Source organism: Lycium barbarum, chromosome 3 (genome assembly GCF_019175385.1).
Source record: "Lycium barbarum isolate Lr01 chromosome 3, ASM1917538v2, whole genome shotgun sequence".
Classification (NCBI taxonomy): domain Eukaryota; kingdom Viridiplantae; phylum Streptophyta; class Magnoliopsida; order Solanales; family Solanaceae; genus Lycium; species Lycium barbarum.
Window position 1 is genome coordinate 122,553,556 of NC_083339.1, and position 17,890 is coordinate 122,571,445.

The 17,890-nt window shown below is 36.5% G+C and overlaps 1 protein-coding gene across 1 annotated transcript; it reads left to right on the forward strand.

The window, feature by feature from the left end:
• The first annotated feature begins 16,923 nt into the window (after positions 1-16,923).
• On the forward strand, positions 16,924-17,524 carry LOC132634087 (uncharacterized). Its single transcript, XM_060350394.1, has one exon. The coding sequence runs from the start codon at positions 17,100-17,102 to the stop codon at positions 17,397-17,399; it is 300 nt and encodes a 99-aa protein (XP_060206377.1). The 5' UTR covers positions 16,924-17,099; the 3' UTR covers positions 17,400-17,524.
• The last annotated feature ends 366 nt before the right edge of the window (positions 17,525-17,890 follow it).

Below are 17,890 nucleotides of genomic sequence, written 5' to 3' on the forward strand. Positions count from 1 at the left end.
GGCGCAACAGCTTACACCGGGAGTAACAACTATCACGAGAAGTTTCAACACTTTTAAACCGATCTTGAAGGTCCGCATAGGATGTGCTCAATACTTGCATTGCATTATCCCGATGCTGTAACACACAAACAACATCCTCTAGACGCAACATCAAAGCAGCTTCAACAGAGTCGGAATCCCAAAGGTCGGACTTAAGCTCTTCATTACTTTTATCTTAAGCAGTTCGTTTTCTTTTCTCAATTCAACAACATGTGATGAAAAAGCCGTAGTAAGGGAGTGACCTTGTAGGGGCATCTCGGATAAGTGAACCAAGGATAACTCTGCATCACCATGGGACGTTCTTGGTAACGGGAAGGATCCCGAAGAGCTTTCTTGTTGGAAATGGTTGACACTCTTCGGAGATGCTTCTCTCACCGATATCTCGGGATTAAGCAGAGGAGGGGCAACAAAATGACGTATATCAGCTTGAACCTCCTCGTCATCGTCCTCTATTATGATTACATCCCTCTTCCATTTTCTATTTGAAGGTTTGGGCCTTTCTAAAGGAAAAACTGAGGGAAGGATCCTTAAACTTTTCCAAGAAAGTATAACATCCCGAGAGGCTTCCAACAAACCCGTGATCCAATCAAGAATGTCTGCAATTTCATTCTGATTAACAGGATTCAGAGTTGGGTTCCATATCTCCGGAAAAACATTATCGGAGGGGTGATGGAGTAGTTCTGTTCTAATTCGAACAAATCGCTTTAATCGGTCCACGTCGCCGGAATCAATAGAGTCGATTAGGTTACGTTCTCCATGGGGAAACAAAGGAATCAAGCCACCCCAAAAAGCAAAAGGAATGTATAGAGAGATCAGATGATCCAAGGTAAAAGGAAGATTAGCCTTAATGGCTAAAAATTACAGGCAAGAAAATAATCGCCAGGTATCAAGAGCAATTTGACCAACACACACATTGTATCGGCGGCAAAATTCCTCAATAACAAGAGGAATGGGTAACAGAAACCCAATGAGAACAGGAAAAATAGGCATCAAAGTAAAACCATCAATAAGGTCATTGAGTTTTGTCCCGTTGTCAACAGCTAAAATGACACACTCCTGAGCAACTGAAGTAATATCTTCAGGAGCAATAGAGGAGTCAATATCCTCTATGGGAGAAGAATGATGGAAATTTTCAAAATCTTTAGAATAATCGGAACGAGTTGGAAAAAAGGCATTGGCAAGGGTCTCCAATTCAAAAGGATTAGATGGAATTTTAGAAGGATTTTTATCAGAAGAAGCAGACATATTTTCAGAAAAAATATGAAAAGATTGCAGAGAATAATTCTTGCTTTAAACGATTTATGAAAGGAAAGAAGACTGTGATATATTTGATCAATGATTCACTTCCTTATATAAATTCAAAAGAGGAATACAAAGGGTTGGAAATGACGGTTCCAATAAAAGCAGCCTTTATGTCTAATGTCACGACCCATTTTACCTAGGTCATGCGGGCACTTACCGTCCCACCTCGGTAAGCGAACCCTCATCCCAACAACGAACCAATACATGAATTGAAGAAATTAAGTGGCGGAAATAACAAATACGTAAGTCTCACGATATATATATATATATATATATATATATATAAAAATACCCCCAGGGTTTAGACAATAAATACCCCCAGGGTTTAGTCTGAATAATATAAGAGCATCTAGGGAGAATAATACAATCTGGAAGTACTAATACATAATATCTATGTCTCCGAAATAAAGTAAGATATGAAATAGAAAAGTCTTCAAGGTCAGCGGTCGCCATGCTCACCCTAGAAAACTCGAGTGGGAGCTGAATTGGATCAGCCACGGGTCAGACAAGTAGATCCGACCTGGTACTCTGTATTCATAAAAGAATGCAGCAAGTGCAGGTCAGTACAAACCACAGTACTGGTAGGCATCATCGGCCGACTAAGCATAGTTAACACAATTCAGAAGATAAGCAGATAGCAATGAATCTAACAAGTATAAGACAATAAGGTTACAACCAAGTATCCATCATCGCCTATGTAAACCTCTAACTCAAATATGTCAAGTCGGAATATATACAAACCAATCTAATTATCACAATTCAATCACCAAGAATCTCAATCAAGTCATAATGCAATGCAATGCAAGATGGGGTGAATGAAATGTAATGCCATGCAAATGAGGTGTACACATATACTCCGGACGAAAATATCGAAGTCTCGGTAGCACAACCCAGCGTGACTCGCGAAGTCTAAGTGCCACCCGTCCCGGATCTTTACCCAACAGACAGACGAGACCCTGGCTAATTGCTCACAGGGGGAGTACCTGAGGGACCCGCGGAGTCCATGCACTAATAACAATTCTGGGATATTATCGGAATCAGCTATGCAACAACGATGCGGGAATAGATCATCGGTAATCGGCCATTTCACAATCACTCAAGTAAAAGAGTCTGTCACATATCGGTCTCACATAATCAACGATTCCGGAATTGAACCTCGAACATCGTCCTTCTCACAATCACTCAAGTAAAAGAGTTTATCAATATCATTTTCATACAATCAATGATTTCGGAATTGATCTTCGGACATCAGCCTTTTCACAATCACTCAAGTAAAAAGTTTATCAAAATATCAGTTTACTCAATCTACAATACCGGCTCATCACCGGGTATCAGCCATGCATCAAGAATGTGTGAGAATGCGTGCAATACGTATATCAATTATCAATAACTAAGTTCAATATCACTAGTACCAACGAAGGGGTACGCCAACAAGGTATCATATCACAACACCAACAATGGTATGCCAACAATATATCAATATCACAAGTACCAACAAAGGGGTACGCCAACAATATATCATATCACGAGTACCAACAAAGGGGTACACCAACAATGTATCATATCACAATACCAACAAAGGGGTACGCCAACAATGTATCATTCACAATACCAACAATGGGTATGGCAAATCTATCTCAATCAGGATGATAACACAGCTTCTGAATTCTACCACTACTGAGGGCATCAAACCATCACCATAGAACAATCAAACGCACATAATGAGGTGGTTAGTCCCAACACACAATAGGGCCCAGCCTAAGGCAATATCCAACTCGACTTCATACCTGAAGGTTCACATGCTGTCTCCGACATTATATTCTAAATATGTGCTTCGTTATGCGAAGTCTCACTAAAGGTAAGCCATAACCTACTTGGACTGCTGAACCGCAACACTAACATGTCACTCCTTTGCTTTGCCCTTCCGCTGAACCTCGAAACTAAAGTAGTCTAAGCATAATCAAATTCTATATTAGAAATCACGAAGAATGATATTAATATTGCTACTATTTCAATTTGGTCCATTTTAACCCTAGAAATTGGGGAAATTAGCCCACAAGGGCAAAACGGGAAATTCGCGGACAAAATATCAAATTGAGTCATAGGTAATCATAATTCCACCATTAATTGCTGATTTAGCTCAATAATTAGCCTAGATTCTAATTTCATGTAAAACCCCAAAATTGGGTATAAACCCTAAATCTCCCAATCCGAAATTCAACATTAAAAGTGGAAGATCTATGATCAATGAACCTAGATTAGTCAATATCTAACAAACCATCACCAATTTATTCATTAACAATCCTAGGAACAATATTCTTCCAAACCCTCTTCCAACTCTTACCACCATAGGTTCATCAAGGGAGAAGGGGAATTTAACATGATTATGGTTTAAAGGAAGAATAAAGAAATGAGTAGGAATTACCTCCAAGATTTTCCTCCAAATATCCTTAAGAGTAGTTTCTTCGAGCTTAAATATCAAAATGGGGTAAAATGAGGGTCTAGGGCTTTTTAACAATTCATTAATATTATTAACTGTCTGTCACCCGCTGTAGCGGTACCTAGACCGCCCCAGCGACCACTTGGCCGCTTCAGCGGTAATGACTAAAAGTCATTGATCGCTCCAGCGGTGCCACTGCCACGGTGCTGGGGTCGCCAAAGCGGGCACCAGACACCAGAAACTTAACCCAAGTTTCATCTTTTGATCCAATTTTTGACTAATTTCCGAGCCCATCTGCGCACATACCAAACACCTAGTCTCACATAAAAACGCACTACGAACGGGCCTGTGGCCTCGGAATTTCCAACGGAGGTCTTGTTGACCGAGTCAACCCCCGGTGCCTTAATTCCAATTTCCCATCCCAAGTTTAAAATGCATCCGAGTGCATTTGAGAACCAAACCAAACACACTAAACGACCATCCGGACCTCTCGGAATCGACAGAATTCCAAAAGGTCAGTTTGCCTAAAAGTCAACTTCGGGTCAAACATTTTTCACATTAAGCCTATATTTTCACAAAAGTTGCCTGAATGCGGCCTAGACATCTCGGGAAGTGTGTCAACGGTTCCTTCGGGTCACAAGTGAGCTAATCAATGCTCGAAAACAGGCAAAAACACCGAAAATGCTAGAACGACTAAACGGGTCATTACAGCTAATTATGAGACGTTACGCGAATCGAAGAGGATTACCGAAAAACTAAACTGTCCTCTCAGTCTTAGTCATATCCTATTTTCTCGCCAAAATCCAGGTGAGTCCACGGGAACTGAACCGTTTTCCGAGAAGAAGAAGGGATTAATTGTATACATGCATGACAACAATTCATGTAATAAACATAAATGCGAAATGAACAACGCCATAACGGTAAAAATGACGAGTCCAATGTGCATAGGTATTTTCTGTTCGTACTCTGTCAAATTATAGTAAAGTTTAAGATATCGTCCCACAGAGATTAGAACCACCTAGGCTACAGATTTGTATTATTTTTGTTACTATTTGAGAGGATCAAATTGATGAAAAGAGAGTTTTTCAAAAGTCTTGAAAATTATAATAATAAAATAAGAAATCTTTTTGGATTTTTCTAATAAAAGATAGAGGTTGGGATATTTTGAATCGGCAAGATAAAATTATTAAAATAAAATCGAAAGTTTATTATTATTTCTATGTTTAAAGAATGATAGCTTATTTCTAATACAATCACTTCACATAACGACAATATGTTAACAACACCACTCTTGCTTATACTATTAATTTATTGACAATTAATTAGTGACATTAAACAATAATTAATTAATAACACCTCTTTCTATTAGTGTAGTTACCAATTAAAGTAATGGCTTCAAACAAGAATTATCTTAGTTGAGTGCACCAAGTGAACAAAAGCCTCTTTCGATTAGCTTTTGCTAAATAAATAAACTTATTTGAGTCAATCCCTCTGTGAGAATTAGGACTGAAAGAAATAAGACAAGGATCCCTTAAATCAATAAACTTATTTCAGTCAATCCCTCCGTGAGAATTAGGACTGAAAGAAATAAGATTAAGATCCCTTAAATCAATAAACTTATTTGAGTCAATCCCTCCACGAGAATTAGGACTGAAAGAAATAAGATTAAGATCATTTAAATCAATAAACTTATTTGAGTTAATCCCTCTGCGAGAATTAGGACTAAAAGAAATAAGATAAAGATCATTTAAATCAATAAGCTTGTTTAAATCGTTCTTGTTATACCTCGAAAAAATCTCCGTTGATGCACAGTGAATAGACTAACGGAGGGCATGAAATGCGATGTTTTAATAAGTAAGAAATAGCATTTAATGACCCTAATTGATATTGCAAAGACATTTGAGGTAAGAGAAGAAAGTTGCCAAGGAAGGCAAGGTATACGTTACGTATAGGAAGCGATTTACGAGTATCAAATTAATGATGACTTAACGATGCTTTGGAGAAGAGTTATAACATCCCTTAGATTGTTAATGAGGTGCTAAACAAGTGTTAAAAAGGTTCCATAAGTATTGGAGATCAAACGAGTCGATGAGAACGAGTTCGGAAAAGCTAGGCATTACATGGCCCAACATACTGGTCGTATAAAATATACTTGCCGTATGTTAGGCCGTATATTCAGCCCAGATTGGCAGCCGTCACTGGACCAAAAGTACGGCCAAACATACGGTCAGTATAAATTATACGGACCGTATGTTGGTCCGTGAAATCAAAGCGGGACAGATTGTGAATTATTAATAAGGGGACCAAGTTCATTTCATTTCATTTCATCTTCACTCCCCTTCTCTATAGAACTCTCTAGAACATTTCTCCACACCTCTCCCACAAGAATTCAAGAGATATTAATGATCAACTTCATCAAACCAAGAGAATCAAGTGTAAGAAACTCATTAAAGTTCATCCAAGACAAGAAATCCAAGTGGAAGTGGAACTAGGGTTTTTCTCAAGTGAAGTGTTTCCACCCAAAGTTCATTCCTACACCATATAAGGTAATTTTTATGGTCTTTACATGTTGTTTAAGGTATTAAGAGGTTGAAATACTTAGATTGTAGAAGGAGATAGAAAATGGGTCATGAATTTGAGAATAGTGATATTTTTTAGTAGTAGCTTGCATTGAGTCATGATTCTTGATATGTTGTGATTATGATTATGTTATAAATGGCGTTAAAACATGGGATAGACATTGTATATGAGTGAATGTAATAGTGTGTCATGACCATGATTATGGATGATTTGAAGTGGATTTAGAAATATGGATAATGGAGGTGAATGAAGTCTATTGTTATGATGTTGTGAATGTTATTATAGATGTTTGGGAGTTGATATATGATATGGGGGAAGTTCTATAAATAAAGAAGATGCTACCCAATTTTCTCTAGCTTTAGTCAAGTATGCTAAGCTATCGATTTTCTAATGTTAGTATAAACTCTAATGAAGGTAGAAACGTGAGCATTGAAGGAGAACGTTCAAGCGATAGAATATTTGAATGAAAAGGTATGTAAGGCTAACCCTTCTTTCAATAAGGCATGGTTCTTTGGCCATATATCTATTCTTTCATGAGCCTATGATGACCTCCAAATGATTCTATCTTTAAAGCTATCAAAGCTCATGATTCTCGTTATGTTTATGATTCTACTAAATTCCTTATACGATGGGTGATTCTCTAAGGATAGATGTAATAAAACGACGATAGTAATGATGTCAAAGATGCTTATGAACTCTTACGTATATGTGTCTATGTATGACTATTATGGAACACAGAGCTTATATGGCCGAGTATGATATGTATTGCGCGCACACCACTGCAGTTGGGTACGGATAACCTTGAGCCTTGGTAGGGCCAGGTATGTATAATCACCGAGACTTGCCATGGCCGGGTATGTGAAACACCGATCCCTCATGGTCGGGTATGCTATGAATACGAGTATAATTACGATTATGAATATGAATGTGGATATGGAAATGTAAATAAATACGGACACGAATACGAATATGGATGTATGTACACAAACACGCATTAGAAATGGAAGGTCCCTATAAAAAGCAAGTAAGTGTTTATGACGATGGTTCTACTACCTTCCATCTTATGCTATTTCTTATGTTGACTCTTATACTTCTATAATGATGTTGATTATGCTTTACATACTCAGTACATTATTCGTACTGACGTCCTTTTGTTTGTGGACGCTGCGTCATGCCTGCAGGTGGCTAGGGAGATATGTTTGATCCATAGCTTTATTTCTCAGGGACTACGTAAAGGAGCTCCATTTCATTCGGAGCTACAGCTTTTGGTATCTATTCTTTTGTGTACATACTTATGGGCATGGCGGGGTCCTGTCCCGCCTATATGATGTGACATACTCTTCTTAGAGGCTCGTAGACATGTGTATATGGTTAGATGTCTTTAGCCTTACCGGCTTATATTTTGTATATCATTTTGATAGTCTCGTCGGCATATGTACATTTATATGGGCATAGTTGTTGATGGTGATATAAATGTATTTCTGCCCAATGGAATTAGTATGAATGATGGCTAGAAAGTATGATCAGCTATGTGGCTCACCTAGATGTAAATGTGAATGTATGATAATAGGTGTCCGGGTGGGTTAGTACCGGGTACCCGTCATGGCCCTTCGGTTGGGTCGTGACAGTTCTCTTCTCCCGAATAAGAAATAAAATAACAAGATAAAGATTTTTGTAAAGAGATTTAATTACATCCAATAATAGATATAATTACTATCAAATACCTTGGTGTATAAAGATGATAAAGAAAAAATTCCAAAATAAGAAGATAATAAAATAAAAATGTTTATTATAATATCTTCATCAAGCTTCATCTAGTATCCCAACCAAGGAAACTTACTCCATTATGGAGTATAAAACTAAATACAAATAAAGACTAAGAGAATATATTTTTTTTACTACAAGAAAGAACCAAGAGAGACACCAAGACTAGTTCTTGTATCCTCTTCACTCTTGGATGCAAATAGAATGAAAGATTGGTTTCTTTTCTTCTACAAACATATGCCTATTTATAGAAAAATTCCTAGAAGTCTTGGAGAGACATTGCAAGAGAAATTCAATATAATAATATTTCCTTGATGAGAAATTGGCATGGCAAATTATCATGCAATCTTGAGAATTTGGCATGTTAATTTATCATAAAATTTTGGTGAGAATTTGTTATAACTTTGTTTCTCTTGACTATGTGTAGTCTTTGGTGAAGTTGTCACGGATGCATCCTCCTTTCTTGGCTTTTAGTTCTTGCTTCTTCTCTTTTTCCATGTATTCTTTTCCTGCAAGATTTGTTAGAAAAGTGCGAGAATATGATATAAATTATTTATGTTTTATTTTTAAAATATTATATTTTTATATTGAAATTGCATGAATAATTTATACCCATCAAAAAACATTGAATACAAGCTTTACCAAAAGTTACTCATTATGAAGGGATTTTGCAATTTAATTGCATGATGCCCCTTCAGATACCAAATACAACAAAAGATTCCAATCTTTTGGTATTCCCGAATAGGTTAGTATCATGTTTTTGAATTCCGATAACGGGATTATCAGTGATATACTATCCATAGAGGAAATCTTTATCTCTGAATATTTGGAGATGTCGGGCATGGATAAGCTCCGTTCGCTTGAATCATCAGCAATTTAAGGTATTTTTGCCTTTTGTATTTTAAATTACTTTGTGATTAAGTGGAAAATAAATTATTTAAACTTTCTTTTTTACAAAGAAGAATAAATCTCCCATTATAAATAAAGCCCTCTTTTTCGGCATTACGAGTGAAGGAATTTATTCGTAATGAGTTAGATGCTCAAACCATTTTCCCGAATATATTTGCGGCAAAATTACAAATCTTCTTACAAGTATTCTGAGGTTGGAATTCTGGAACAGATTGATCACCCGGGAAAGGTTCTAACTAAAGAAATCTTACAAGAGATTTATCATAAAAAGGGAAAGATGAAATATGGATAAGCAAAAGCTTCATTCATTACAAAGTCAACACAAAACAAAACTATTACAAAGCAATCGCCAAATCCAAGCGGAGCAAAAATAAGAGAAACAATCAAACATTGGAGGGAACATAAATACAAGAGCCTCTGAAATGATCTAAGTATGATCATCATCGGATGGAACCTTCTTTTCAAAAAGCAAATCATCACTTGCATCCCCGGAATCACTTTCCTCCGCAACCTCCTCTTCGTCATCTTCTTCTTCGGCATTCTCATTTCCAGACAGGTCACCGAGAAGATCACGAGCGTCCTTTAGTTTTTGCTCAGCAATAGCGAAGGCGTCGGCATGATCAAATGAGAAAAGATCAAGGCTTTTAAGAAAATTGAAGCGAGTTTCAAGAGCATCCAGGTTAACAGCATTTTGTTTTTCTACGGCATGGGCTTATTTCAATCGCTTGGCCTTTTGCTTATACTTGTCTTTCCGGTGCATGAGTTACCTTCCACGCTCCTGCAGATCTTCTAGTTTTCTCAAGATTTTAGCAATAAATTTATCTTTCTTCTCCAATGAAGCTTTCATCTCGAGATCTTTCTCAGTATACTTCTCTTCAATTGCAACTACGTCTCTTTTACTTTGATTTAAATCAATCAAAGCTCTAGTTAGATCACTAGAATCTTGAATGCTTTTAACTTGTAATGATTGAAATTTTGCATCAAGCTCGGCGAATTCGGCAATCCAAGAAGACAATATATCTCGTAGATTCTGAATTTCCTCAGTTGCTTTTTCAAATTTGTCCTCCCTCTGCATAAGTTTTACCCTCAAATTGTTGATGGTCATATCCTTCTCGAAAATCTCTCCTTTCAGTTTTGAAAAATCGGATACCTAATCTTGAAGAAGCTTCAACTCTGCTTTGTACACATCGATTTCTGCCTTGGCTTCTCTCAACTCCGCATCAGAGCAAGATTGCTTTGCTTTTAAAGCTGACAACTCCTGAGTGAGAGCGATGTTGTGTTCATTGAGTTTATCAATATGTTTGGACTCACCCTTAGAACGTTTAAGACTTCCCGCCAAATAAGTCTGAGCCTGCAAGCAGATTACCAAAAGTTATAGCGTATGAGGAAAATCTATAGAGAAAGTTGAAAAGAAACATACCTGGATTATAAACCCTAAAGCAATCATGTTCATATGATATGTAGGCATATCCTTTAGAATGGCATGTTCTTTTGGTCATATGAAATTATTGGCAAAAGTGCTCATCACATGAGGATTAGCCAATAAATTTGCCTCATCAGATAAACTGAAAGAACGGCTATGATTAACAGTAAAAGGAACAAAACACTGCATCCACTTGATTGCGGGATCATTAGCCCGAAGAGCTTCATCACCAGTATCAGCTTCATGTCAATCCTCTTGACCAGGTTTTTTTCCTTCTACATGATCAGAAGATCAACTTGAAGGAGTTGTAGTATCTCACGGGATGGTGTCAACTTTAGGAAAACTTTCAACCTCATCCCGAGAAGCGTCAACTTTGCGAACATCGGTAATTTCCACCCCGGCAACGTCAGTCTCAGTCATATTAGCAGCAGTAGTTGTGCTTTGGAAAGGTACCTCGGAAACATCATTAATAATCACCAACTCAGAGAGAGTAGCCGATGAATCTTTTTCCCGAGAAGGAACTTCAAGGATTCCAGATAAATCTTCAGAATCCTTCATCGGAGATACCTCTGAGACATTTATAAGAGAAAGGTTAGTTCTTCTTCTTTTTCTCAAAATCAAAGACGATTTTTCCTCGGAATTTGTACTTTTAGTGCTACGCCTACCTTCAGTCTTCCCCATCGCGGAAGGACCAGAAGCAGATTGCTTCTTCAATCTCCTCTTCTTGAGAACAGGTTTACCAACATCCTTTGCACCTTCCGCCTCTGCACTCGACCTATTTCTAACAATAGAACGGATATTATCTAATGCCGAGTCGTCATCATTTGGAAGAATCAAAGCTCTTGATGATGGTCTCCTTTTACTAGAACGACCTGACAAAATAGAGACAATGAAGATAATTGTGATCAGGAAAAGAAGATTAATAAGAATATTTCCTTTATTCTTTCCGGAATCGTCCAAGATACAAATGCCCCGTTGCACCGCCATTAATTCCCAAGTTCTAACGCCTGCCGAGAATCGGATTATTGTTCTGTAAATGCACGAATATTCTTCGGAATATTTAGCTCGGGATTAAAAGCTCTTGCGTTCCATTTCTCCGAAAAATATTCGGCATCACTACTCACTAATTGGTGAGTAGGAATAAACCCAAACTCATTAAACCATAAATGGTCATGGCTATCCTCAGGATCATCGAACAACTTATTCAAGCCCCTGGCCCTAAACATTATCATAGAACCCCTTATAAAACGAAGGGAGTTCAAATATAAAATATGATCCAAGGTAAGATGTACATTGGCAAGTCGAGCAACGTGTTGATATAATTGAATCAAACGCCAGACTCCGAGAGTGAGTTGAGCTACACAAATTTGGAGGCGGCGGCGTAATTGATCAATCAGCGAAGTTAACGGTAAATTAAACCCAATAGTAAAGGGGTAGATGTACACTGCAAAAAACCCCGGCAAATGAGAAGTGGCGGGTCTACCCGGTTCAGGAACAGTCACTTCCACACGGTGAGCCTTCCAATGACACCTTTCAATTACAGAAGGAACAAGGTCTTCGGTAATATGGGATTTAATCCCAGAAACCATAGCCATTCTTTCCATATCAGTTTCATGTTCGTTTGCAATCTTTAAATCAGTAGTGTGAGTAGGATTTTTGGGGAGTACACTATCAACAGAAGGAAGATTTACCTTTCCAACTTCAACATCACCAGCACCAGAAGATATTGAAGAGGAAGGCTTAGGAACAGCAGCAGCAACAATAGCATCGCCCATAAATTTCTTGGGAGACATTCTACTCTTAGGTTTTTCAGCGCCCACATAGGGAGGAAAAGCGTCAACAATGACGGTCTTTTCTGGCAAAATATCTTGAGAAGATGAAGAAGAAAACATGATTAAGAATTGAAGAAAACGAAGAAGTTGAAGAAAAAGAAGCAAAGGAATTTGAAATTGAAAAGTTTTGGAGCGGAAAATTTGAGATGAAATAGTAAAAAAGGTAAAATTTAAATTTTTGTAGAGAAGATAAAACCGCCATCATTACCTTAGGAAACGGCGAGAAAATGAAGGGTAGGGTAATGGCCACGTGTCCCATGTCTGACTTCATGATTTAATGCAAGTCTTTTCAACTTCTGCGATTATGCCCCATACCCATCACGTCAGTGGGCCACGATCTAACGTCAATTACAACGCTTCCTATTCCACGATGAGAAGATTCAAATGACTAATCAAGGGAAAGTTGATGAAAATTGGGAAGATAATTTCTCGGGAACATTTATGCGATGAATTCGAAAAAATTGAGGGACTATCTGTATGGGTAAAAAATCATACCTAACACATGGACAAACATGTAGTCGACACGTGTCAGTTAAACACAACGGTGTATAAAGATCTGATGTAATGCCAAGCATAGCATTTACGGAGAGGCAGTTGATGCCGAAAACTGGGTCAACGAAGAGAACATCAACGGAAACAACATACAAGACCCTCTTTATTACGCATTAAATAGAGTTAATGCAGTAACGGCAAAACGATTCCTAACGGCCAGAATCAAGAAATTAAATGACAATCATTAATTCAGTATCTAATGATTGTCATTACTTACATACAACGGGAAGGGCACCAAATAGGATCATATACTATAAATGGGATTTTCACTTGTATACCTAGGCATCCAATATTAACTGGAAAAATACACTATTACTGATTATTATTCTCTGCTTATTATCATTGTCACTATTCTTTTATTATCAAGTTCTTACTCATTCTTGGGAACGGGGAAATCTATTACTATTGTTCATCACAATTGGCATAAGTTTACTTTTTCCTTTTATTTACTTATTCTTTATCGATTGTTAATAACTTGTTTGTGTTAATTCTAACTTCTATATCAAATTACTACCGACTGTGATTAACCTTAAAACAAAATTTAACTATTTGGGTAAAATACAAATTTTGACTCAAACAACATCAACCACTTTCTTTAGGGTAGCGGTTACCAACATGAGACTTCATCCGTTGGCCAATCCTTTTTAGTTGGATAATTTCTCTTCACAATATGCTAGAAGTGGCTTAACTGAAACGAAAATAAAAAAGAGATGCTAGAGAATCCATTGACAATTCTAGTTAGAGCGATCACAAAATAAATTATCAGAAGCACTAAGACTCCCAGAGTCGAATCCTGAATGAACAAACCAAATTGGAAATTCTAAAATCAAGTTTCAAACAAAACCTTGTAGATGCCACCAAGATTTAACCTTTAATTAGAGCTAAATTTTACTAGCGGATCTAATAGTGTGACGCGAGGTAATTGATAACCAAACAGTGAAATTGTGAGAGCCTTGTGAAATTGGAGAACAGAGGGAGGGATTCAAACAAGTAGGTCCAGAGACGGTGCAACAGATGGTAGGGATACTTTTTCTTTTTTGATCGACAATCAACTTCCTCTTTACCCCAAAAGCTGAACAAAAATATATTGACAAGATATTAAAGGAGAAATTATCGTGGAGACAAAATGTCCAACTTGGAGAGACCAAGTTAAAGATGGGTCATTCTTTAAATGTTCTGCTTGCTTTATGGCCACATCTCTTCACTGGTTTCATTTTAAGCACTGCCCCTTGCTGGTCTAGTTTTAGCACTGGCGCTTACAAAGGATGACCAACTAGTTGTTACTGGTCTTCAAAGCATTGCAGCTTGTAATTTCAGGTTTTTAGCTAACACATATTTTGGCTTAATCTGTAACTTCTTGGTTGAAATGCTGGATTCTGTCTATCATAATTGTCAGGGTCGAGGAAGATCCCTTGCACCATTACGTCATTTTGCTACTTCTTCCGTCCCATATTAGTTGTTTATATTATTAAAAATATCCGTCCCAAAATATTTGTTAACGAATCAAGATAAAATTAATTAGATTTTTCCTATTTGACCTTAACATTAATTATTTTTTAAAATAATAAATATTGATTAGAGTACAATTTATTGGAGAGGGGTAAGAAAATATTGTAAGAGTTTGCTTTTATTTATAATTTCTTAAATGACGTGTAAAGGGTAAACGAGAAAAATAATATAAAATGGAGGGAGTAACAAACCGACCAAATCAAAGTATCTAAGCCCCCTCTGCAAAAGTCAATAATTGCTGTTTGAACTTAATTTGAAGTTTGGTTGACTGCGTTATTTATATACAACTTGAACACAGTTCAAGCTTCAAACATATTGACCAGGTCAGCAATCTCTTGATTTTGAACAAAGGGAAGTCCACCAAAATGGAGTTGGTTCCAAACCTATTCGCGAGAGAGATACATTGGATGGACAATTGCAGGTGGCATGCTGTTAGTAGAAAAGACACGCAAAGGCGTAATGCTTAAACCACGGGAACAAGACACGTTTCAGCATGTATTTGCTCGTCCACAAGGGAAAAAGAAAAGTATTACTCCCCGTCTTTTACGTGGATATAGTTTTAAAATTTTTAAATTTGTTAAAAAAAGAAAGTAGCAACGTTTTCTTTTTGAAAGCTATTATTTTACTAGCATTTTTATTTTATCCCTAATGATTGTATTGGGTAAAAGTCGGAGAATTCAGGTGATCGTGTTACGTTAGGCGTTGAGTACACATGGCAATAGGAGACAGATCAGCGTGAGTCAGCAAGTGGAGAGCACCGACAAGCACCCGTGTCCGGTCAAAGACCAAGTTCGGATCTCAGCCCCGGAGACGAAGATCATAAGGATCCAGGGAAGCATGTCAGTTCACCCAGTACTATGCGAAGCAAGCTGAGTAGGCAACCGTGCGGAAGATCCCGGATCCTCCTCGCTCCTTTATTGTACTTTATTACCTGTATATATTTTAGCAATAAAGAGGGCATGATTTGTGGATCATGCACCTATAGCTCAAGTATAAATGGAGATTCTCATTTCATTGTAACACATTCTGAATTCCACAAGCACAACATACTTAGGAGCCGTTTGGCCATGAGAATTTTTTATTTTTTTTTGAAAAAATATTTCACTTTATTTAGGAATCAGCGTTTGGCCATGATATCCCAGAGAAATTTGAAAAACACCTAAAAACTTATTTTCACTTTTTTCACTTTCAATACATTCAAACAATCAAATATTCTTTGCAAAAACTATAACCAAACACAAATCCATCTTCAACTCCAACTTTAAAATTTCAAACAAAGTGAAAAATATTTGATTTTCATGGCCAAATGCCTACCTAGCGATCTATTTGTGATTCTTTGTTCTTCATTGACTTCTTAAGCTTTGTCGGTAACCCTGCCCTCCACTCAGGCTCACGGTATCATCGGGGCTTAACCTATACTACTCTGAATCCCATTTGATCATTTTATTCTATTTTTATCTTAATATTTCTTTGCTTGTTGTCTTGCTAATTTAGTCATATTAATTCACTTGTCAATAACCAGGTATACAAATTCATCTTATTTGTAACAAGTGATTTTGTTGGTTGGTTAATTGGTCACATTTTATTCATGAAATGGCTTGAATTTATACCGTTTTATAGGTAAACAATAGTAATATAATTTATTGGAATCTACCTAAATTTTTTTTCGATGATAGAAAAAAATAAAAAACATATGAAACTTTTATACTACCACTCACTTGATGGATAATTTAGTAATATATTGATTTAAGCGCATATTAAAATCTTTTTCAATATTTTAAATTATATACTTTAGTATCGTAACTAAAGATCCTCATCTGGCGGGGTTATATTGGGTATGTTGTTGTTGTAATAGTAACTAAAGATCTTCACATAAAATGAAGATCAATATACGTAACTAAAGATCTTCATATTGATAGAAGATCAATATACCTTCTTTTTTTTTATTTTAAAAAAAAATCTTCACATGAAATGAGATAAAAGGAGTACTAGTTAGGTAACGGAATTAAGCAACTTTCCAAATGAATCCATCAAGCCATTCTAAAAATAGAGTGTTAGTTTCGAAGTTCCTTAGCGGACCAGCCAGCCTTCTACGTTTGAAAAAAGCAAACCAATTCAATCAATTATATTAGGGAAAGGAAATAACGGAAACTTCTAGCCTGGCCAAACTTATTTTTCTCTCAAAAGTATTTATTTTAAAAAAAATGAGGTATTTGGTCTAACTTTTAGGAGAAAATAAGTATTTTTGGGGAGTAACAAAAACAGTTTTTCAGAAGCTAAAAAAATAACTTTTGCCCAAAAACACTTTTTTGAAAAGTATTTTTGACAAAAATACACATAGAAGCACTTTTTAAAAGTTTGACCAAACACTAATTGCTGCTCAAAAATACTTTTCAAATTAATTGACCAAACACAAATTACTTTTAACCAAAAATATTTTTTAAAAAAATACATTTTAATATAAATTATTTTTAGAAGCTTGGTCAAACAGCTTATTCCTCTCCTCTTTCCGCTCAATTAATTATTATGAGCGTTTCCAATTTCACTTGGGAAAAGGGATTCCTAATTTTAACCTCCTTAACCCTTTATAAATACATCTACTTTTCCAGCTTCTTTCCTTCGTAGTCAAGTTTTCGCATCGATTAAACATCTTACATAAATCAACCCACAAACAAAGCAATTTTTTCTCTCTTTCTTGTGATCTTGCTATTTGTTTCCCCCAGTTAGAAGCAAAAAATACTCCACAAAGATGATGATGATGTCAATATTCAGTTCTTTTGATGTTCTCTCTGCTGAGATTTTTGGCCAAAAGGTTAACAGCTCTTGGGCACCTGCCAGTTCTGAGAAGAAACAACAACAAGGTGTTGTGGTGGTCGCCCTTGTATCTGATCGCAAGGCCACCGCTTCTCCGCCGTCTAATTCTTCAACTGGTGCACTGAAGAAGGCCGGAGAGGCAGCGCCGCCGTCGCGCCAACAGCAGCAAAGGAGGCCGAGGTTTGCGCTCGAGTTGGATGGGGTCCACTGTTTCGAAACTATTCTTCCCTATTGATTGTATTATATTCCAAGATTGAAATTCTTTGTTCTTGTCTGCTGAGTGGTGACTGGATGTACTTAACCATGGTCATGTAACCGTAAATTCCGGAGGTTAATTGATATACGTACAATTTAGTAGTATTAGATCTGATTATTCCGTTTTCTTACTGTATTTACTTGTTTGAATTACTGCAATTTATATTTCTCCTTTGTTTATCTTTTTGCCCAATCAAATACAGTTAAGAACCGCTTCAACGACTAATGAATTCGGAACTATTAATGTATATTGGAAAATAAAACTAGAGAGGTGCAGAATTTGTTGTACAATTCAAACTACTCCCTCTGTCTCAAGAGATTATTTTACTTTTCTTATTAATTTATTTTATTAATTTATTCAAAAAAAATTAATATATTTTTATATTTAAAAATAATTTAATTTTATAAAAAATTTAATAATTATATAAATATTTATGACTTGTATTGAATCACATATTTCAAAAGCTTCCT